The 23420-nt window shown below is 52.8% G+C and overlaps 1 protein-coding gene across 5 annotated transcripts in view; it reads right to left on the bottom strand.

Annotated features, from left to right (window-relative positions):
* Nucleotides 1-4587: 4587 nt before the first annotated feature.
* Nucleotides 4588-23420, bottom strand: part of PRRC2B (proline rich coiled-coil 2B) — a 36227-nt gene continuing 17394 nt past the window's right edge. For 2 of the 5 annotated variants that reach the window (XM_078382756.1, XM_072984882.2), the window contains exons 12-33: nt 23077-23389; nt 22089-22279; nt 21676-21877; nt 20884-21106; nt 18108-20270; nt 17061-17251; nt 16386-16531; nt 15576-15717; nt 14953-15035; nt 14348-14536; nt 13644-13841; nt 13232-13318; nt 12735-12839; nt 12265-12457; nt 10245-10337; nt 10008-10105; nt 9009-9142; nt 7975-8215; nt 7535-7711; nt 7231-7322; nt 5569-5650; nt 4588-4973 (exon numbers count right to left, since the gene is read on the bottom strand). In XM_078382756.1, the coding sequence (XP_078238882.1) occupies nt 4833-4973; nt 5569-5650; nt 7231-7322; nt 7535-7711; nt 7975-8215; nt 9009-9142; nt 10008-10105; nt 10245-10337; nt 12265-12457; nt 12735-12839; nt 13232-13318; nt 13644-13841; nt 14348-14536; nt 14953-15035; nt 15576-15717; nt 16386-16531; nt 17061-17251; nt 18108-20270; nt 20884-21106; nt 21676-21877; nt 22089-22279; nt 23077-23389 (5484 nt within the window). In that variant the 3' untranslated portion in view covers nt 4588-4832. Of the gene's footprint in view, nt 4974-5568; nt 5651-6281; nt 6344-7230; nt 7323-7534; nt 7712-7974; nt 8216-9008; nt 9143-10007; nt 10106-10244; nt 10338-12264; nt 12458-12734; nt 12840-13231; nt 13319-13643; nt 13842-14347; nt 14537-14952; nt 15036-15575; nt 15718-16385; nt 16532-17060; nt 17252-18107; nt 20271-20883; nt 21107-21675; nt 21878-22088; nt 22280-23076; nt 23390-23420 lie in introns of all 5 variants that reach the window. The other 3 variants (XM_072984885.2, XM_072984886.2, XM_072984884.2) reach the window with 3 other exon arrangements.

Raw genomic sequence — 23420 nt, 5'->3', positions numbered from 1 at the left:
ATCGGTTAACATATTAAACTCACCGTTTGCCCTTTCAAATACCTGGTCTACATGAAAAAGACAAACATGAGGAAAGGCCAAAAAAAAGAAGTTGTTTTACTGTACAAGTTTGTGAGGTTAAAAGGTGTACAATATCCTCTTTTTAAAAAGGCAATTTATACAGGACCAAAAGAGAGGGTAAGGAATTAGCTGCATAAACACAGTGCCTTGACATGCCAAGAAGTGAGGGGCCACATCACGACTGCCGTCTCCACTTCACCAATTCAATGTTTACAACTTTTTAGAAGCCACTGGACAATTTACAGCTATGTTACTAACACATGGTCGCCCCCCCCCTCAAAATAAGAAAGAAAAATTAAAATCAAACCAAGCTAAGCTAGCTTCACAATTTCTCTGCAGGCAGTGGCTCCACGGCTTTTCCGTCGATGCCTCGTTTACTCTATCAAGGAAGAGTCTGTTCCTTATCGTTACTATAAGCTTTTTTCTATTTTTCGTACTTCAAAACCAAGCAAACCTTAAAAGAGATGTTCGGGAAAGGGAGCTGAATCTGTTTCGCACAAAAAACCGGAGCGGACCGGGTAGGAAAAATTAAAACTCAAGAGAGAACAGGACCAAACTCAAAACGTGACAATGCGGCGTACACAGAGGGCTTTGCTTGAAGCCAGCGCACGGCGGGACTGCTGAACGAGGCAGTTCACAGCAGAACTGGAAGGGGGGGGGAAGCGGTTCTCCAAAGTTTGGCCAAAAGGAAGGAATCAGAGCGGAGTCCGGCGCACCCCTGCCGCAGGACGAGGGCCTCCGCTTTCAACGCAGCGCCTCCGCCTGTACACACAGGACAGGGAACAGGCATCGGAGGGTGGAGAAGGAAGGAGCCGGCGTCACTTCATCCCGTATTTTGCAATCAAGAGCGGCTACTTTTCCTCCACCCCAGACGGAGCTGCTGAACCCAGGAGCCGTTCAAAAGCTTGCCAAGCAGAAAGATTTTAACGGGGGAAGAAAAAACCCGCCCCGAAAATGCAATGGAGGTGGCTGCCCTGGCAGGAAGGGAATACTATTTACATGCGAGGAGAGCCTGCATGCCTGCAGCTGCACTCCAGGATGCGAAACCACTGGGCGGCATCCACCGTGTTAAAAGCCCCTCGCTCGGCGTACTGCTGAGATGGGTCTAATAACAGACCCTCCTTCTTTCTCTGTCAGCAAGCAAGCCTAGTGGCAAGCGATGGGTATCCCGTTTCCCAATCATCTTCCTAGCAATTTTTTTATATGTATATGCAGACCTGGGTTTCAGAATAAAGCCGATGGAGGCAAGAGTCTACACCACGTCTGTCACGGGAAAAGCAGGCGGTGATCCGCGGAAGGTCTGCAGAGCATCCCTTCGCCCCCCGCCAGGACAAAAACTCAATTGCTTCCTAGGCCACAGGGAATCGGAATCGAATTCAAAACTGCACAATGAAATCAGGAGAGAGGCAGTACTGAACAGCCCTCTCGGGCCGAGTGGGCACCCTCCTCTAACCGCCACCGGAGAATTCTGCGTTCTGCTGCTAAAGAAAAGAATTAGCTTTTAGCTCCCTTCCTCTCCAGCCCCCCAAAACCCAATAACATTGCAGTCGGAAACTGTAAAAACCACGCATTACTATCTTTTTTTTTTTTTAGAAGATGAAAGTAAAATTTAAAGGCAAAGAACAGGGACACTACATTTTACAAGCATGGGGAGAGAAGGAAAGGCTTTCCACGTTAAAATCAAAGCCACCCTCTGAACTGCGGCTCGTCGCCATGCAAATTAAAAACCGATCAACAACAACAACATAAAAAGAGGGTTAAAGAAAAGTGGGTGATTATTTCCTGGCCTTTCCTGCACAGAATAAATTCAGACATTATATATAAATAGAGCAGTGAAACATTTACTTTTTTTCACCTAAGACCTACAACATCAAATACGCATAAATAAATTCTAGTGTTTTATTTTGCTGAGTTGTGGGGTGGGAGGGACGGGACAGGGCAAAAGAATGGGTTTAAAAGAGGGATCGCCCCCCCCTGCCCCAACCTTTAACAGTAAGCACTGTATATCTGATTAAATTTACACCAGCAAGAATTTCTGTGATATTTTGCATCTAGTAATAAAACCCAACTCCCCCTAATCCAAAGAGGACCATCTGAAAAGACATGTACAAAAAAAGAAGGAAAAAAAATGGAGTTTGTTATCTTTTAAAAACACATCAAGAGAAAGAATACAGCTAGCAAAAGCTATATAGCGATAAAAGCCGGGTGTCGATTTTGTAAAGGGGCGCCCAAGGATGGGTCAGACAACACAAAAGTTAATAAGGAGCGGCATTCAGGGCAAATTCCCAATCATGACCTAAAAGCCGAAAAGGAGGCCACCCGAAGAGCCCCTGAAAAAGTTAAGAAAAGTCTGGTGGGGACAGAGGTGGGGCCTTTTTATGAGAAAAAGGAGAATGTTTTTCACTCGAAGAGGACTACGTCTCAAACTCACACTGCAAGATATGACACAGCTTTGTCAGAAAAGTTTTTTAAAAAACTGAAATAATCTGTCTGCAAACGGCCATTTCTTTCTTTCTGTAAGAGCTCCGTCTACCTCCAACATCCCTTTCCAATTTTCTACGAAAGGAGGAGGGCGCCCGGGTGGCACCCCCCCCCGGACGACCGCTCGGACCAAACACGGCCGGGCGCATGGGGGGGGGCTCAAGTCGAAAGAGCACAAATGTTCGGAGACTCAAAGCTGCTGGATGTACCCAGCTCAAGGAATTTTAAAAAGCAAAGACGTCTTTAAAAAAAAAAAAAGTAAATCTGTACTCTCCTCCCCAGTCAAGAATCCTGCAGGATCTTCCCTTCCGTTCGGAAATACATTCCTCGTTCAAAACGTCATCTTTGGAACCAACGGAAAAGTGACTGGCTCAACACATACACAAAGAGGAAAAGCAGCTATCACGCATAATTCACCAGCTACCATCCGTTAAGAGAAAAAGCCGTCGTCCTTCTGCAGGCAGAAGATCCTGTTTCTTCAGTATTTCGAAAATGCATCTTAAGAGAATCTGGAGGCACCGGAGTCCTATCTGAGCCCTCCGGCGTCTTTTTAAACCCCAAAGCATCGGTGGGGACCTGTGGATTCGCCACAATTCAGCCTCTGGAGGACAGGAGGGAATCAGCAAGACTGCAACAGCATTAGGAAGCTCTGTCTAGAAACTAGATTAAAGAAGCCCTTACCAGAAACAATTGCATTAGAAGGAAGAGAGCGACGAACAGAGAGGCAGAGCGGAATAAAGTTTAAAAAAAGGACAGAGCAAAGGAGCACAAATAAGCCCCTGCATGCAATAATTCCTTTTCTTTTCAGTTGCTGTTTGCAATGAAGAAAGGCATCAAGTAGCCGTCTGTACAGGCAGAAAAACGAATTAAGGAGCGAGGCGACAAGGGAGAAAAGCTCGGGGTGCAGCAAAAAACAAAAAAAAACCCAAAATAGCAAAGAACAGAAGAATCATAATTAAAATCAGGATTGATCGAGATGGGGTAAGAACTCCAAAGGGGTAGAGAGAAAACAGATGTGAAAAATGAAAAGCAGAGAGAAGAAAGGGGGGGATGAAGGAAAAAAAGAACACGCATGCACCGTAAACACTAAAAAAGAGCTGCATAAATTCGTTCACCCAAGCCATGTATCTTGTTCCATGCAAGGAGCTTCGACCGACCCTACTTTATGCGCATTCTGAGAAATTTACATCCCCTCCCACTACCAATCTAGCATAAGTTTTTCCAGAAACTTTTCAAAATACTACTACTAATAGTAAAAACAGTCCCTAAACTCCACATGGATGGCCAGATTTTTGTGGGCATCGTAAAAGATGCTCAGTGCCATTTATGGAAATGAACACGACACGGCTTACTCCCCCCCACCCCTTTTTCACTACATGGGGAGGGGGGGGGGATGTCTCCACCCAGCCCTGAAACTACGGCGCGTTGAGATTTCACGGCATCTGACCTACTATATATAAATGCTTGTCTTACACATTTTATTTCTAAAGCAAGCTTCGGAACTCTCCTGTCGAGAGGGGTCAAAAACACCAAACACTGCTAAAGGCCTTTTTTTTTTGGCTATGTGTATGGGAAGAATTAAGGAGCCAACAGCCAAAAAGCCGACACAGCTTGATTTAAGAGCGTAAAAATCTCCGTGGACTTTTACAACACACGCACGCACGGACACGCACAGGCCTGCCTCCATCCCCTAAAGAGAAGGGTCCGTACAAGTACATGGTGTGAGTCTCAGGTTTCTGTAGGCAAGAGGAGAAAGCAGAGAGGAGGAGAAACACGAGAGAACATAGAAAAGTTCGGCTATAAAACAAAGACACAGCATCCTAGTTTTTTTTTCTTTTTCTTTAAAATCTTGGCGGCCCCTTTCCGAAAAGGAAAACGCAGCCCCGGGGCTTCCTTCTGCGACGACAGCAGGAGGACGGGGACGGGCTTCACCCGAAGGGCAGCCGGTGCGACTATCACAGGGAGACGAGGGCGAACGGGGGGTGGGTGGGTGGCAGGAGGCACGCGATCGTCCAGGCGGGAGAAACAGGGTCGGCTTCACCTTGCCCGAAAGCAAGCGGGCCCGCATCGAAATCCACGGGTCAATGACGAGAAAACAACGTTGCTTGGGGGGGGTCGTGGTGGTGAGCGGCGCTTGAGAGTCGACGCAGTCTGGCAGCAGGGCGTGCGGGGAGGGGGGGGGAGAGAAGAGGATCTGCCGAGCCTTTTCAACCTCGAGGATCTCTTTCCGTCCAGCCAAATGAGTTTAGCGGGCATCTGGAGGTTTGGGGGGGGGGGGGAAGCACAACTGCTCAGGCCTTGCTCTCTTCCACTTTAACAGCCTGGGGCTTGATCACCCCCGTGCGTACTGGTTTCATCTGGCTTCCGGAGGGGGGGTCCTGCAGTTTGACAGCTCCAAGACCCGATTTGTTCTCGTCCACCCGCTGCTTTGCCTGTTGTGGGTCAACGGGGGGAGGGAGGGAGGGAGGGAAGGAAAGAGAGAAGGCATTTCAGGATTTTAAAAGTCAGAAATGCGGTAGGACGGACACGGACGCACCCACCCACAGGGAAGAGGCTCCAAGCTCCCCCAATGAGGCTGAAAACGCTATCCCTTGCACAGTTTCTGGCCAGTTTTGGGAACTTCCATCGTTAGAAATCCATATTTTCTAGGATTCTTCTTTTAATATTTTCAGACCGTGGATAAGCAAATCAGTGGATACCGGTCCCATGGATTAAAAAGTACCTTCTGTATTTTTCCCCCCTAATATTCTTATTACAAAACCTTTCCTATAAAGTCAATGGCCATATTATATAGGAGGAAATAGCTCAGTGGTTGAGGTCTCTGGCTACGGAACTCAGAGGCTGGGAGTTCGAATCCCCCCCTCCCACTGGGCCTGCTTGAAAGGGGCTGGATTTGAGGATCCAGAGGGTCCCTTTCCATCTCTGCTGTTCTAAGATTATTACACTGGCACAGGCTGTCTCGTGGAGATCCACTCATCTAGGGAGACTACAGCGTTATCTCTCCTGCTCCTCACAGCTTTGTTTTACCTGCTGGATGTAATGGCCCGGCACCGAGCTCATATTGACGGCTGGCCCAGATGACTTCCCACTGGGGCTCGCAGAACTAGGCCTACAGAGGGGCGAAGACAAAGGAACAGGAGACTGAGAATTAAAGAATGAAACGCAAAGGGAACGAAGCACCTCGAGAATGAGCTGAGCAGCAGGGTCTCGACCGGCCAAGGACAAGACGCTGGACAAATCTACTGGCTGCCGAAGTAGAAGAGAGACAAAAATCTCCAAGATGCCAAAAAAATAAAAATAAAAAGGTTTCAAGGTCTTTACAGATCTTTAAAGCAACATTTAATTGATGTAAGAAACGCAAGGTATTAAAAAAAAGAGGTTGATTACATCCTCAGACTTGGGCCGAAATCCTCTTGCGTACAATAATGCGGCATAATGCTAGAAAGGTGACTGTTGGAGGCCTCGAGGTATGAAATCGGCCATAGATGGCGCCTGCTGTGTGCTACATCACAGGATTCGGTATACTCCACATCATGTCGACCCGTTAATTTTTGCATAAATGTGTTACGCCGTTCACATTATGCCAGGGCAAATTACGCAGGAGGATTTGGGATCGCGCGTCTCGAGTTCGGCTCTGGAGGGAGGGGGGGCCTGTGGAATTTCCACTCTACTCACACATTATCAGAATTTTGCCAGGAGTCAGGGACACCTCTCCCCAAAGGTCCCTGATTTTTACCTACCTCCCCACATTCCTGCAGCCCCGACATGTCCACCACATTGCTCACCAACGATCCTCTCTCTGCTGAAAGGTCAAATTCCACCAACAAAATAAACAAATAAATCAAATGTCGGCTGCCAGAACGCCACAAAGCTCAACGCCTCCAGGCCCACTTCTTAACCTCCTACTCCAGGTGCTCAAAGATAATATCGCTGCTGGATTTTAATTTTTTTAAGAAAAATGAGGTGACAGGGGAAGGGGCCGCCACTCTCTGGAGACGTCGGCTGGAACGAGGGGTGCCTTCCTCAAAGCCTGTTCAACCGCTACCTTCGTGGAGAGAGTCTCGGCAGGCTTTGGTGGGACCCCGTATCCCTTGGCCTTCTCTGCCAATCCTTTTACAGGCGGAAAGTGGCCTGCGGGCAGGGGAGAGAGGGCTGGATACCCAAGATCGGAGGGCTCCCTTTGACAGAAACGCCACACGCCACATTTAAGCGAGAAACGAGAGGGAGGGTTCCCCTCGAAGCCACGGGCACACCGACCCACCACGGTCATTTTCTGACCCAGGCAACGCTTGCAACAGGTTCTTTATAGCCCAGCAAGCTGAAAATGCACCAGGGCCAAATCAAGGGGGCGGCTTTTCGATGGATCAGGGCAGGGGCAACCAATTTCTCCACCCTGGCGTTCACCCCACGGGCCACGTTCTTCGAAAACGGCCACGGCCTTTTGTCCCATTCTAACCTGGAAAGGCCAGGAATGAACCAGCGACGCCCAGCACGGGCCTCCCCCGCTCAGCTACGGACTTTCCCACAGGAAAACGAAAGGCAGGAATGCTTAACAGGACCTTTGCCCCTGCAGGATTTCTATAAACGCTTGCGTTAAGAAATAATAAAAGCAAAAGGACGGTCCTCAGATTTTGAGATTCACCCCCACCGCCCGACCCACCCCCCGTGTCACCGTGCTCCTTCCTTCACCTGTAGGAATGAGGCGATGGAACCGAAGTTGCGGGAGGAACGCCTTGCTTAGCATCGGCAAAGTGGAACCCTTTCATTTCCACGTGAGAAGACTAGAAAGAGGAGAAAAAAACGAGGAGTTATTCCTATTGAATTAGAAAAAGGTAACTAAACACAGCAGGACCGGGGTATCCCTGGGGATCGGTTCAAAGCCCTTCCCTTCAGCAGATACCGGAAAACCACGGAAGCATGAGACGCTATACACTGGACAGTCTCCGGCTTCCTCTAGTGACCAGCTCCGGTAAATACACCCTGCCGTTCTTACCTCTCTGCTTGTGGCAAGCACAGAGGGCTGGGAGCTAGGCGAGAGGATCCTCTGCGGGGCTCCGACGGAGAGGTTCTGGCCCTGGGGCAGCTGTATGGACTGGGGCAAAATCAGAGGCTGCTGGCCCGATCCGTAACGGGGCATCGGAAGCTGCGAACCGGGCATCGGCATGGTTAGCTGCGTGTAAACGAGCGGACAGTTACTTGAGACGTTAACGGGGGGGGGGAGCGGGCTAGGGAAAGGGTTTTCATAATGAAAAGATCTACATTCCTGTAATTCGACTAGAAACACACGCCTCTACATGCAGCAGGGATATTTACAGAACCGACGATTTGAAAGTGCATTAAAGACGTATCAGGAAAGGGCACTGAATTCTAAAGGCGCCACAAGCTTTAAAAAAAAAAAAAACAACCAACAGACCAAAATCAAGTTGTATTGACCTGGGTGAGCTGCGAGTCCATCATCTGCGAGGCTCCCATGCCAGGCGCCTGGTTGATCTGGCCTTCGTACACCAGGGCCTGGCTTCCGTTCACCGGCTGGTAAGGGGATCCAGACTGAGTTTTCACCATCTCCAAAGGCTGCATGCCCGGGAAGGCAGAGTAAGGGGGCTTGAGGGCTGTGCCTCCCGTCAGGACCACCGCGTTGGGCTGGGACAGGCTAGGATGCATGTAGACCTGAGACCTGAAAAGGAAGTGGGTGGGTGGGTGGGTGGGTGGAGGGGGGGGAGAAAGGCCCACGAATTAAGCCACAGACGCTTGATTCCGAATTCCAGTCTGCTCTGCAGACAACACTCGGGGCAGAATAAATACATAGATCAACATTTGAAACGAACTTGTTTTTTTCAATCAACAGAATGGTGTACGGCCAAAAGAAAGGCATCCAGCATCGCCTTCCCACAGCAGGGAGTTTTCACCGACTCACAGCCAACGCTGAGAATTTTATTTATTATTTCTTAACCCTCTACACTGCCCGAAGAGGGCAAGGCACTATTCTGGGTGGTGAGCAGCCAAAGAGAACCAATCGTACTATGAGATCTCCCATATCTTTGGGGGGGGGGGGGATTGATTCCAACAATCCTTACCTGCGGATGCTGAAAAACGCAGATTACAGGGGACGCTATTTATTAGAGTGATTGTTATAAACCGCACGGTCTCTAGTGGCCAGTTCTGGTAGCTTCCTCTTTTAGGAATCTATTTTTCTTTCAATATTTTCCAGACGAGCGAATCCGCAGATACCGATCCCTCGGATAAAGGGGGCCCTACTGTATTGCTACCAATTCCATACTATTCTTGGGAGGGGTTTTTTTGTCTGGCTACAAAGGCAGCTTGCTGACCATTTCTGTTCTGTGAGAGGGTGGGGGACCCCGTGCGTTGGAAGAAGCAGGAACCCTCTGTATTTATTCTGTTTGGCCAAGGATGCTGAAGGAGTGGATCCCGGGGGGGGGGGAGGAAGACAGACGACGGATCCTCCTTACCTAAAGGGCTGGATGGAGCTGTAGATCTCTTGAGACTGCGAAACAGGGAGGCCGCCCCTCAAACCCAGCTGGGCCTGGGCTTGTAAAGACGTGTGGAGGGAGAGAGGGATCTGCTGAGCAGCCGCCGCGGCAGCCTGCAGGAGAAAAAAAAAGGGGGGGAGAAGAGAAAAAACAAAACACCCCAAATCCAGGTGAGATCGAGGTTGCGAGACAACCCGAGTTAAGCAGCGGGCTTCTAACTAAGAGCCTTCAGAATGAAAAGCTGCATTCCAGAGCGAATCTAAGAGTGACGTGAGATCTGGTTCCTGAATTAAACAAGGCGGCCTCTTTGAAGCCAGGAAAAGGGCCTTCCGGAGGTCTGGGGGGGCACATGCTCACGCCTGGATCTTGGAAGGGCCACGTCAACTTACCCCACCCCACCCCGTTTTAAAAGAAAAATCCTTGAAAAAGCCCCAGGGGTGCTCAGGACCCCCAACAGCACAGCAAAAAAACGGGTCCTCACATTTCTGGGAGAGCAAAAGCAACAGGAAGATTCTATTGCACTTTTTAAAATTAAAAAAAAATCAGGGTGTGCTGGAGGAGTCACGCTGTTCCCAACCCTTCTGCGCAACGCAAATCTAGCGGCCCCGTTTTTAAAGACAGAATGTGTGAGATGAACCGCTTCTGGTCTCTGCAGGAGACCGGCTGCTGCGTTTCTGCACCCCTTAATCCGTCTAAGCCCAGACCAGGGGCTCATGCAGGGATGCGACGGGAAGCCTCCTTGAAAAAAAAAGAGGAGCGCCACGCTTCCCGACTTTGGGGAACCCCGTCGTTCTTGAGACTGCAACTTCCAGAAGCCTTCACCACCGGGCGGAGGGGTGTCTGGGAGTTGCAGTCCAAAAATGCCTGGTTTCACACCAGGCTGGGAACATCCGACTGGGTGCATCAGTTCAGGGAAGACTGGCTTTTTTGGGGGGTACGGGGGAGAGCGAGAGAAACCCAGGAAGCACCCCCCCTTGCCTGTTGGTAGCTCTGCTGCTGAGGGATCGTCTGGGAGACGAGTCGCGGCTGGCTGGCAAAGACGTGGCCGTCCAGATACAGGGGAGGGATGTGGTTCCCTAGAATCAGGACCGTTTTAAAGAAGACATAAAAGAGAGAGAGAGAGAGAGAGAGAAAAGGGAGAGAGGAAAAAATTAATCTTGTTCACACCCCGAAGGGAGGGCAAGTGGGGGGGTCAAGAAGTGGGCGTCTGCTCACCATCTCCCTTCCACCCAGCCATCAAAGGTACCGGGGCTCGACCCCAAACTGAGCTCCAGAATTCTACTTCGGTACTTCCTTCCCACAAAGGTCCTAAATACAAAAGGGGGAGGGGGGGTTGGTGAGTTAACGGCAGAAGAAAGGAGCGGGGTGGGGGGGCGGGGTGGGAGGTTTCTGGTCCTCGAAAGGGGACATAGGCAAACATTCTCGACGCTGTCTTGAGTGCGAATTGAAGCAAAGGGGGAGAGGGAGGCTTCACACACACACACACCCCTTTCAGAAGCTGTGGGGATTCCAGCGGCCCTCCCAGACTTAAGGGCCACATGAGCTGGGATTGATTGGGAACTGGGGGGGGGGGTTTCCTACAACCTTCGAGCACATTCTTTTCTGGGGGGAGATACTGCGCCTCTAACAGATCTTTAAGAGACATAGAGTACAATGCCCATATCGGGGGGCGGGAATTGGTTCTAAGCCCTGGTGGAGGCTGATGACAGTAGATAATAGCAAACACCAAACATAGCATGGTAAAAGGGAAAAAATCCAGAAAATATATATTCTCAAATGCATTACCAGAACTGGCCACTGGAGAGCATCAGAGACACCATACCATGTATTCTTCCGCAGCAAGAACAGCACAGTCTCTGGCTCCCTCTAGTGACGAGCTCAAGTAATAATATTTTTCTGGATTTTCTCTTTATTATTTCAGACCGCAGATAAGTGCAACTGCAGATCCGGGGGTCCTATTGTACTAGAAGTGAAGGCTTTGGGAGCAAGGAGGGAGAGCAGGGCGCCCCGCTTAGGGTCACTTTTCTTCTTTTAAGGACCTGACCTGCATGGTCTTTGGAGGCCAACGTGGATCCCTTGTGCGCTGACGAAATCAAAATACCAAACCAACTCTATCTACTGCAGCAACCTAAACGCGACCCGGAGGAAAAACGAAATCTACACGCGTCGACCGAGCGCAGGCTTCTCAAAACTGCCACCCTCCAGTCGCGCCGCAGGACCCTTCCTCCCATCCCGGGCGGGTGCGATGGGAACGCGGTGGGTGAGCCTAGGACGCATCCATCGGATTGGGACCCCGAGGGAGGACGTGCTGCTTTGGCAACGGGTGCAGCGGAAGATGCAGGCAGGTGGGCCCCCCAAGTGGGAAGGAAGGTCCAAGTCTCTCAGTCAGCTACAGAATCTCTTCACATGCCCTCTGACCGACAGGGTGGCAAAGGGTTCGGCAGGATCCATTGAACACATCACAGAGACTGGGGTGGGTGGAGGGCGTGGGGGCGGGCACACGGCTGGCCTTTGGGTGCTCTTGGAAACCCCCCCCCCAACCTCATCTCTCTGAGGCACTTGGCACATTAATGCAAGTTTATCATCAACCCTCTATCATCAGCCGTGAGATAAAACTGTTACCAGAATTCGGGCCAGGAGCCCCAATCTTGGCCTCATCACGGCTGGCCGACGGGTAAAGAAGTGCACTGTGCCTTCAATGGGGGGGGGGGAGGGGGGGAGAGAAGGCACAACACAACTTTATCATCCGGCCTCCAGAAGCTTCGGCGTTTGCTCAACTTCTGCTAAGAAAACGCAGGTTTCTAGCTCTCTTTTTAAAGAAAAAGACCAGGAATCAAAAGCATGAGAATGCAGAATGGCCACATCTTCTGGAAAGCCGGAAAGGACACTGGGCAGGGTAGAAAGACGACAGGAAACACATCTTCACAAACTTTTTAAGAGCGGAGTCATAAGTTAGAGTAGAACGCGTGTTTTGCTCCCCAATAGAGAGTACAGTCGGACTCCTGTATCCACAGGGAACTGGTTCCATGATCTACCGTGGATGCCTGAAACCGTGGATACGAGGGAACCTTGTAAACAACATACAAGGGGATGAGATAAATGCCACGGGGGTGCCCTTGTATGTTGTATACAGGGTCGCGGCAAACTGCGGATACCAATCCCGCGGATATAGGGGTCCCACTCTACATCCATCCAATTCCGCCCTTCGCCCCGGACAAGGAAGCAGATGGCAAACCTGGAATTGACGCAGACGGTGCCACGGACGCCACGGGCATGGGCGGGACAGTCACGCCGCCAAAGGAGCTGTAGCTGACGCCGTTGGAAGCTCCGATGCTGGAAGGCGGTTGGATGCCAGAGCCGGCGCCTCCGGGGGAGCTCTGTTCTGGGAGACTAGGGGAGTTTTCCCACGCTTTGCGTGCCGACTCCATCTGTCAAGAGCAGGGAGGGAGAGAAATTGGAGCTTTGCGGAGGCCGGGTGGAAAGGTGTGATAGAAATGCTATAAAACGTTGTAATAGGAATAAACGCTAGACATTAGCATGGTCTCTGGCTCTCTCTTGTGGCCAATTTTGGTAATGACGCCACAGAAATAGATTTCTGTAACAAACACTATACACAGCATGGTTTCTGACTCATTCTGGGGGCCAGTTCTCATATTTGCACCCCCACCCCGCCGGCTCTCTGCCCATGAAAAACAGGGAGCTTACTTTGAGAGTGAGGTCCGCGGTCGGGTAGGACATATGGTTCAAGCCGATGCATCGCGGGAGATGATGGTCTCTCCGGAGGACAGGGAGGGTCTGTGTGAGCCCAGCCTGTAGAGACGTTTTAACATTGGAGAATCTGCTCTAAAATTCACCAATTCCACCCTCACCCTCGGGTCACCGAACGGGACAGTTTGCGTAAAATGATCTCGAGGGAATTCGCAAAGCACCACCGGCATTTTTTTAAAAAAGGAAAGACAAAAAATGCTAATTTAAACAGACACGTCTGAATGGGCTCAAGCGACAAGACGCCGGATTCCGGCTCCATCTGAGACGCCTATTCTTATAAAACTTTTCGCAAGATTTCTTGAGGTCCCAGAGAGAAGCGGCTACGAGATCGCCCGGGGTTTTTTTCCGGAAAGCCCGCCCATTCAGAAATAAACTCCTCAGCTCTTCCCTGGTTTAAGATGCCGGAGAGGGAGAGAAGGGATGGATTTACTTACATTGTTGGCCAAGGCATCTTGGAGCTTTGTCACTGGATTAGCTGCTGAACCCGAGGCCGAGCCAGGGGGGAGGCTGAAATCCGAGTCCTGAAAAGAGTGATCGGCTATTGAACTCGGTATTTAAATGTCCTATTTGTAGTCAACCGTGATCCAAATGGAGAAAACAAGTCTACCCCGGGGGGGACGATCCACAAGTTTTTGAGCCCCCAAATCCTTTAGGTGCCCTTGATTTATCCTGTGTCTCTTCCCCCCCCCCCCACGACTTCCAAATGAAAACAGACTTTTTGTTACTAGTGTAGATGAAATCCTTCTCTCCCCATTACTCTCAGGTCCGGCCAGCCTGCCTCTCATCCCTGTAACCTTGGGAGGAAAAGAAGACAAGATATTAAGAAGCAAAGGCCCCGATCCTCACTTTGGGATTCACTCCGAATTCAATGGGCGGGACAGGAAGAATGGCGTCCACGTGAATCTCCACCACCCCGTTGACGGGGGGAACGCTGCCTTCGAGGCGCTCGGCCCCCTCGGAGCCTTTCCGGTTCTTTAAGGAGCGCTCGTTGCCAATCGGCCCCGGCTTGTGGTCCTTGCTCTGCGTCAGTCCTTGATCCGAATCCTACACGGGAAAACAAGAGAGAGGATAAGACAGAAGAAAACAAGCCAGCGAACGCTTCCTCCCGATGTGCGGGCATGCGGTGCAAAACCGAAACAAACTTTGAATTAGAGGCATTGGGAGGGAGATAATATCTGCAGACTCGCTTACTCCCAGTCGGAAAACATTTTAAAAAATCCTAGAAATATTTATCTCTAGAGGCGAAGTTACCAGAACTGGCCACTAGAGAGAGCCAGAGACCATCAATGTATGGAGATGACTAGGGTTCATGAACATCCGCATTTTTCTGCATCCACAGGTCTTGGAATTGATCGTCTGCAGATACGGGGGAGTGTCCTACTGTACCGTAAGAATGCTTCAATGCCCAGCATGCTCTCCGAGGACACAGACATGGCAGGAAAACTCAGGGAGGAACGGAGCTGGTTTGATCCTAGCTCCCCTCCCGGATGTGCCACGACCAGCTCCAGTCTCGGAGCCTCTTCGGCCAGCAAAGGCCGCGCTGGGGTTACCTTTTTATCCGGCTGCTTGGCGGCCGGCTCTTTCTGGCCGTCGGATTTGGAGTCTGCCAGGCCACCTCCGCTCATCTCGTCGGGCTTGAGCGTGCCGTAGGGGGAACTGCGCTGGGAGGAAGTGGCCGAGGATTCCCGCGACTCGGCGCTGAGGTCTATACCGCTGTCGCCCTGGCTGCCTTTAAATCCCTGCCAGAGCAAAAAAGAGACCGAGGTTTTGCAAACGCGAGCGAAGGAAACTCGAAGGCCAGGCTGGGATCTGCCGAAACCCAGGAGACACCCAGCAGGGACCACCATGACAACACCTACGCCTCCTTCCACGCCCTAGCTAATTAGCTCATCCCACAGCCGTATTTTTTTTTCTGCAAAACCTTTTTACTAAAGAGCAAATGTGAAAATTTCCCCTCCATGCAAGGTATTTTGAAAGCTTTCGGGAACCAAGTCCAACCCCCTTTTGGCTTTCTCACGGCACAGCGGCTACCGTGCAGTACTGCAGTCAAGACTCTCGTTTACGGGACTGTCCCTTGGTTTTCATTTCTGCTATATGTGCCGGTACAGACGGACGCAGCTACACACGAACAGGCCACCAATGTGGGGCCACTTACTTCAGTGGAGTTGGACTCGTTGCTGGTAAACGCGCTGACGGGTTTGCTCCATGAATCAGTTCCTGGCGACTGAACAGACAGCCCTGTTGAAAAAAACAAAACAAAAAACAGAAGCTTTAGAGATCTCAAAGAGGGGACTGATCCAAAAACCCTCCCATTGACGAATGTGGGACCTTGTGCTTCTTGGGCTCACGACCGTTCAAAAACAAAAGGACAGCAGCACGCAAGGGAAAATCCCAGAAACGGACTCCTCCTTTCTTTTTTTTAATCAGGGGCCTGGAAAGGCGAGGTGCTTTTAGGGTGGGCCATGCTGTAAGGCTTGGCCACTAATTCTGTGTAACAGCCCCAGCCCGACAGAAAGGCTCTCCATGGCATCGTTATAAATGTGCTCACGCTTCCTGCAGAGCACAAGAATCAGGAACATGTGAAGGGGGGAAGGTGTCAGGGCGATCGTTCAGGGCAACCACCTGGCCATGTTAGCATCTTGGATCGTCACTCCCATCATCCCACCGTCGTCAGCGAGGCCACGAGGGTGGCACACCCGAAGGAAGGCACTTTTCCGGGCCATGGCTCATTGGCGCAAGGTGGCCCGGCCCGGACATTCCCGGGGAGTCTGGCCTCACCTGGGCTGTTGGTCTCCCAGATCTCTGTTCCCAGGCTGTTCCCCGACACCGAGACGTCTCCTTGGTCCAGGCAGAGGCCGCTCTGCTTCTTGGCAAAGCGAGGCGGGATGCGGGACTGCAGGACTCGGGCCTTGGTGGGAGTCTGCAGAAGGAAGGAAGGGGGGGAAACGTGAGTCTCTAGAATCCTGCGGGGGCCTCAGATGAGAAGGGGGGCTGGCCCCCGAACGGACGAGGGCTGCAAGCCACGGCCATTGGGTCAGGAGAGGGCTGGCGCAGCCTCTTCCTGCAGGGCTGGCCCAGAGAGAGAGAGAGAGAGAGAGAGAGAGAGAGAGAGAGAGAGAGAGAGAGAGAGAGATGGAGAGAGAAGGGAACGAAAAGGGAAGGGTCTATGTTTGCAGCCTGCTTTCAGGAACCCACCTGCAGGATTCAGACCTGGCATGGAGATTTGCTATGACTTTTAAAAGTTCCACATGGCGCTTGTACGATCCAGAACATATCCATGTACAGCCTGCTAAAGGCTTGCATAGGTGGAAAGCCAGCCTATTTTCTCTTAGTGGCCTAATAAAAGGAACACTTGCCCTTGCTTCTTCATACTACGTCAAAGACCACACAGCTTGGTTTCTCTATCAGCGGGCTCCGTATCCGCTGATTCACTTATCCGCGGTCTGAAAATATTACAAATTTCTAAGGACCAAGTTGCCAGAACTGGCTACGAGAGGGAGCCAGAGAGCCTGCTATGGATGGTGTTCGCAAAAAATAAATAATAAAAAAAATCAACCATTGCCAAGACCCGCCGCCGGCTTCTCTCACCTGGACAGCTTGTTCTTTTTTCCTCCGCTCCTCTTCCAGCAAACGCCGCTGCTTCTTGGTCAAGACCTCAATGAAGCCTTCGCTCCCCACGGGGCCCCCTTCGTTCTCCTCTGCAGAGCCCGAAAGCCGGTTATCCATGATGCCATCTGAGCGACGGTTTTAAAAAACAAGGACAGTTTGCTTCCTACTTCATTAACATCTGTTGGTGTTTCTGCCTCATCAAAAACCTTTTTTTAAAAGGTAACAAAGCCACAGACCATGTATAGCGTTCAATATTTCTGCCCTTTTTTGGCGTGTGTGTGTGGGGGGAGAGGCTTGGAACCAACCCCCCACCCCAAGACACTATGGTCCTACAAACCAAATCCTGGTTTATAAACAACCACTAAACCACAGTTTACCAGTTTAGAGGTAACAAGTAACCGTGGTTTAATTAAACCATCATAAAAGCTCTGGGTGCATGAGAGGAGCACGCAGCCAAAGAACAAGCCCACGAGTCAGTCTAACAACTCATGACTTAATGGGTCCATAGAACTAGGTCTGGAGCAGGCCACACATTCTTCACAAGGGGGGGGGTTGTACAAAAGGGTGCAGAAGTCCCTTGCAAGGACCTAACGGGTTGGTGCATATTTCGAACCGTGTGCTACGGGTTACGAGACCAAACCCAGAGGGACTTACTTCCGTAGCTGAGCTCAAACTGAGAGATGGCTTCCCCTGGGTCGCTTCCCTGCTGGGCGCCTGGTTTGGGCTCCCTCTCCTGTTTCTTCCCTGGCCCTTCCGCGCTGCTGTTCAGGCTGGCGTGGGAGCCGTACACGGAGTGGCTGCTTCCGGCGCTGCCCGAGTCAAGGCCCCCATTCTCTTCTGGAGATCTAAAAGAGGCAGCAAGCGAGCATCGGCTTAAGGCAAAAGCCATCAACGGACTCCCTTCTCTTAAAGGTTGACCACACCCCAAGTCACACGGTGGATTTCTTGGACAATAAATCCCATAGTTATTCTTGGGGGGGGGCTGCTTGATTTACACACACCTTATGGACGCTTAGATGTGGCTCATTGGGAAGACTAGGCCTCAGCTTAGAGTCTCAGCTAGGCCTAGCTTCCTGTTGAGAATGATGCCAGCTAGCACTGGGGCAGGAAAAGGAAGTTCTGGTGGAGCTAGGCCTGGAAGCGTTCCATTTTACGCTTCTTCTCTCCGCTGAGACACATTTAGGGTGTGTGTGCAAAAGTCTGACAGAACACCCAGCGTGGGGAATGATGGGACTTGTAGTCCCAGAAATCTACAAATCCCATCCAAAGCCACAGCTCAGCTCCTCAGCATTTGCAAGCGGCTCAACTCGAACGCCTGAGGGGTGCTGCTCCTCAGTGTCAACATGGTGGGGCTACACGGACCATTTCCCCCCCCCCCCCTTTCTGACCATGGGGGGTTTTGGAGCAGAATTTTTTGCAGCCCAGCCTAGAGGAGATGCTGTCAACTGAACCTGAGATGAAGCCAGAAATCTTTTTGCTTAAGCACAGGCTGAAAGAAGGAAAACGATTACTACAACTCCCAAAAAAAACCTGGCCGGCACAGCTAGTTAGTGGCAAAGGCTTCTGGGAGTTTTGAGTCCAAGGACCGCTGGGGACACAAGGCGGGGGACCCACAACTTTAAACGGATCAGTGAAGCCTGCTTTCGTCCATGCCATGTCGCAGGCGGAAGGGAACAGGAACACGCTCCGCAGGATGTTTACCTTCTGTTTTTCGCTTGGCCTCCGCTCTGTGGACTCTCGTAGCGGGAAGGAGGTCCGCTGCACCCGGTTCTCGCCCCTTTCTCTCCAAACCCGGCCGGATCTGCCTTCCTGCTTTGCCGATCGACCACGGGCCGCTGGCTGGAGAAGCTTCGCTTGGCCAGCTCCCTCTTCTCTCCCAGGCCTCCGGCGGCCAGACCGCCGTCGAGCAGAGCCTCGTTTTCCGAGGCGCCGCCACCCCCTCGCCGTTCCCGCCGCTCGCTGAAGTCACTGCTCTCGGACGCCGTCTCCCACTCCTCGTTGGCGTGATCAGAGGAGTTCTGATAGGGCAGCTCGGGAGACCGCCGGGCGGAGGGGCCGTTCCTCTCCGACGCCGTCAGCTTGGCTCTCCCGGACCACTGGCCGGCCAGGAGGCTGGACCCTCCGTCTTCGGGGCTCCACTGACCCACCAGCTCGCGCTCCTGCCTCAAGCGGCGGAACCTGGGGGGCTTGTCCTGCCGTGGCGGCCGGCGTCGGCGGAAAGGCCGGTTCTCTGCGTTCTCGGGGTCCCCGCCGTAATCGTCCTGGAAGTAGTGCCTCTTGTCCGCCGGATCCTCCTCGAAGGCCCGCCGGCCGAAGGAGTCTGGGTGCGCGTAGGTGTCTGGGCGCCGTGCCCCGAAGGTGTCCGGAGGGGTCCCGTGCCCGTACTCCGGCCACCCGCTCCCTCCACCCCGCCCCGGCCACGGGGGGAGCTCTTTGGCGGCAAACCCTCTTCGCCCGTAACTGGAGTTGCTCAGCCTGGGGGGCAAGGAGCGCCCGAAAGCTCGGGGGGGCTTGGCTTTGGCGTCCAGCCCGTTGGGGTCGTCCGAATAGATCTTGTTGGACCGCCAGGAGTCGCGGAAGTCCCCCTTCTTCGGCTCGCCCTCCTCCCTCTCGGCCAGCGGGCCCTCGTGGCCGTTCTCCGATCCTCTCTGCCGGCGGCGCTTGGGCAGCTCCTCGTACTCCGAGCCCTCGCTGTGGGTCTCGCTGGCGATCCGGCGCCGGGGTTTTCCCCGCGGAAACTCGGCCGGTGGGTTGAACTCTTTCAAGGCCTGCCCTCGGGGGCTCCTTTGGGGGGCGCTGCCGCCGGCGACGCTACCACTGGGGGCAGCCACACCGCTAGCGCCGCTGTAAACTCCCCTGCTCCCAGCGCTGCTACAGCCCACGGCGCTGCCCCGTCCACGGAAGGAGAATTCCCGGAAACCCCTTCCACGGCCCCGGCCGGGACCCCTTCCGCCAAAGGCCTGCTCTTCATCGATGAAGATCCAATTGTTCCGTTTGGTGGAGGGCGGGTCGGACGAGTCCCTGGGCAGCTGCTTGGCCTCCCAAGACCTTCTGCTCTCCTCCTCTTCCTCCTCCTCCTCCTCTTCCTCCTCCTCCTCTTCTTCCTCCTCCTCCTCCTCCACCTCCTCCTCTTCCACACGTGCTTTCTCCGCCTCCAGAGCTGCAGGCCGAGGGGAGACCTTCTCATCCGGCGAAGGGTAGGGAGCGGGGCGGAGCATCGCCGCCGGGTCGTCCTTCCTCTTGTCCTCTTCCTCCTCCCTCTCCTCCACCCTGGGGATCGGGACCTTCTCCCTCGCCGGGTGGGAGGCTTCCACTTTCTCCAACTCCTTCTCCTTCTCCTCCACCTTGAGAGCCTTCAGCACCGGCTTCTTGATCGGGCCGGATCTCCGAGCCCTCCCGGTCTGCTCCTGCTGCCCGCCGGCTGTTCGGTTCTCGGGAGCCCATCCCGGCTCAGCGGTTGCTGGTTTGCCGCTGGGGGGCTCTTCTTTCTTCCATGTCTCGGTACTAAAGGGCCGCTCGTTCCGGGAAACATCCCCCTCTTCAGCAGGAACCGAGGCCTCTGACGGTTTCGGACAAGGGGCACCGTCCCACCCGTTGTATTCCGGCTTCTTCTCGGCCTGGAGCAAGCCTGGCTCCGGAGGGCCGCCCCTGAGTTTGAGCTGCCGAGAGTCTGAAGCGTCCGGCGCACTTTCGTGGCGCTGGAAGACACGATCCTGGCTCGCCCCTGGGGAGGAGGCCACGCAGGGAGCGCTGAAGTTCGCCTGGGGCTTTCGGTCAAAGGCGTTATTTAAGTAGTCGTCACAGTCCTCAAAGAGATCGCGCTGGGCCCTGAGGCCGGGCTGCACCCCGTAAGAACTGTCGTTTCTGAAAAGGAACCCCGGGGGAAAAAAGGAGGAAATGAGGATTCCAAAAGAAACCAGAGCCGCATCCGTTTGGGCCCACGTTATGTGTCGGGGCGCCTCGCCCCAACGTCAACGGCCCAACCCACCAGGTCAATGCAAAGGAGGCTCCTCCAGGTGGCCGCCCCAAAGGAGGCCCCACAAATCTTCTCCCAGAGGGACAGGCCTTCCTCGCAGTGGCTCCCCTCTTTCCAAAACCAGCTCCCAGAACGTCTTCACCCAGCCCGCCTCCCTGGCAACCTTTTAAGAGGCAAATGAAGACAGAACTCCTCAAAGAAGATTATCTGCATTTTAGTCCTTACTTTCTGTTTGGTGTGCTACTTATTCATGCTCTGGTGCCTGTTGTTTTTAGGGGGTTAGACTATTTATGGTTTCATTATATTATCTGATCGTGAATTTGACCGCGAACCGCCCAGAGTAGCACCGCGGTACTGGTGCATTAAGTGAATAGCTAGCTAGCAAGCAGAAATCCAACGTTTCTCTGTGGGGTTCTTTTTCCGATCTTCCACCCCGGAAGCAGAGGCAAAAGGCCTCGAGGAATACAGAACAGAACGACTTAATCGGGCTGAGCCCTCTACCTGGCATGCAGAGCCTCCACGCCCACGGCTTCGGTTTGTTTCGGGCGCGAAATGGAGCAGGCTTTGCTCGGCAAGGGGGCGAAACTCTCCTGGCCCCAGGCGGAGGTGGGCTCCCCGGAGACCGATTTCCGCTCCTGCTGCACCGCGGATTGGCCGCTCTGCTCCTCCGACATGGAGCCGCTCCCCTTCACCGAGTCCTGCTGGGTTGCAGGCTTCCTGAGCCCTAGTGGGAAGAGAAGGGAGAAAGAGAGAGAAGACATCAGGCTCAATGCCCCTGAACCAGAGACGGGAAAGGAGGGATCGGCACATAAATGAATTACTTTTGATGTTCAAACTGACGAGTAAAGGGTTTAAATTCAGTTTGCTCGAATGCTAAAAAGCGAAACCACTTTTCCCCCTCCAACTTCCTATTACGTTAACGTGTCGTTTTCAGCAATTCTAAAACGTATTAGAAAAGCTCGTGCGTTTAATGAACTGCCTAATCAATCACCAATCAAAACTCATATTGTTTCAAGATTAACAAATTACATCTTATGAGCTATTAAACATCAGCAGGCTAACGTTTCCAAGTTCTGCTTGGTTGGCTTATAAACTATAGTCACAATCAACCACTGTCTGCTTATAAGCTACGGTCACAATAAATCAGGGTTAGCTTATAAGCCATGGTCACAATAAACCATGGTTAGCTTATAAGCTACGGTCACAATAAACCACGATTGGCTTACAAACTACAATCACACAATAAACCATGTTTTCATGTGACAAAAAGGAGGCCAGTGACAAAACTTTTACCAGATGGATGAAGCGCTGAGGGGTAGAAATCCACCGGGGGGCGTCCCTGGGCCATGCGTGGGTCCATGTAAGAGGGCATCATCATCCAGCGAGGGTCAAAGCCCAGCATCTGCGGGTGTGGAGGGTAGAAGCTCCTCTGAGGATGGGACGAAGGAGGGTAGACCTGGGACGGCTGCCAGCCCTGCATCTTATAGAGCTGGTCCTGAAGAAGGAAGGAGAACCCCGGAATAAGAGCTGACGGGACTGCAAGAGTCACCCTCTCTTGGGTTTGCTCGGAGGACCAAAGGAACGAGGAGAGGCCCGCATGCCGGAGCTCGGAGGAGGAAAGGCAGGAGACCGACCCAACGCAGAAAGATAAGGACGCTCCCCTGGCACATTCCGCACCGCTTGCATCAAAGGGAGATCTTCTTTACCTGCTGCTGTTGTTGCTGCCGTTGGAAACGTGGGGGAAGTAACTTGGTGAACTTGGTGAAATCCTGCCCCGGGGAACCGGCCTCTCGGAGTTCCTCTTCGCTGCTGCTTCGGTGAGTCGATAAAGCAGCCGGGCCCGGCTCCTCTTCTGCATAGCCTGAAGAAGGGTCCTGCGTAGGGCGCTCGGGGTTTGCTAGGAAGGAGGGAGCGGGATAAACCAAAGGCAAAGCGTTACCTTTGGCTAAACTGCCACCCCAGCAGGGATCACAGGATCCGGGCCACGTCCGGACGAAAAGCACTGAATGGAGTTCCCACTGAAATCCGTGGGAAGGGATTAGCACCCCCTATGATTAGCACGTCCAATCATCGCTTTCAAGAGGAACAACATTCCCCAAAGACAGCCTGGAGGCGACTTGTAGCCACTAGGAGGAGCTGCATTTCAGATCGGCCAGACTGCAAACCCCTAATTCTCTTCTCCAGGAATCGCGCCGTACGAGACCCAAACTTTGCAGACACCTAAATTGTGCTCGCCTGGAGAGATGGACCCGCTGGCAGGCCTCCTGCCTTGGACGGGCCTAACTTCCTGTTTAGAAAGGAAGCTGCCCCAGGGGTTGATGGGAAGGCTTCCTTCCAGACAGGAAGTTTCAGGGGAAACACGAAGAGGGGGGGAAACAGGAAGGCAACGGATCGAACTGCGACCATCATTTAGAGTCACACATGAACTGAGGTCAAAGCTCAAGAGACAACGCCTTTCTACGGGGCTGCAACATCACCACAGTATAGGACCTCCCTATCCACAAGACCAGTATCCGCTGATTCATCTATCCGCTGGCTGAAAATACTAAACTGCAAACCCACAAAATGAGTAATTTCTACCTATTTTCAGGGGGTCATCAGAAGAACTGGCCGCTAGAGGGAGAGATCATGTGATGCATCGCGTTTGATACCTCCTACGGTATTACAAAACCCAGCCGGCCAAACCATACCTACCTCTTCGGACGGCGGAGCTGTTGTCTGGGGTGGCGATCTTCTCCGCCGCAGGGGCCCTGGGCTCTTCATTCTCTGCGTGCTTGCGGCCCTCCCCCGCTTTCTGCGCCATCTTGCACTTCTGATCCAGCTCTTTCAGTTTGGCCGCGCAGGCCGCCAGGCGCTCCTCCCGCGCACGTCGCTCCTCCTCCTCCCGCCTCCGCCGGGCGCGCTCGACGGCTTCCGACATCTCGGAGTGGATGAATTTCTGCCGCAGGGGAAGTTTCTCCTCCTTCTCCTCCAAGGACTGCTGGCGGAGGCACGACGAGGGAGGCTTCTGGGACGGGAAAGTGAGGTTTTTGGGGAGG

The sequence above is a fragment of the Pogona vitticeps genome, chromosome ZW-PAR (assembly GCF_051106095.1).
Source record: "Pogona vitticeps strain Pit_001003342236 chromosome ZW-PAR, PviZW2.1, whole genome shotgun sequence".
NCBI classification, from domain to species: domain Eukaryota; kingdom Metazoa; phylum Chordata; class Lepidosauria; order Squamata; family Agamidae; genus Pogona; species Pogona vitticeps.
Note: the sequence above shows the minus strand (reverse complement) of the source record. Positions and strands in the feature narration are given on the sequence as shown.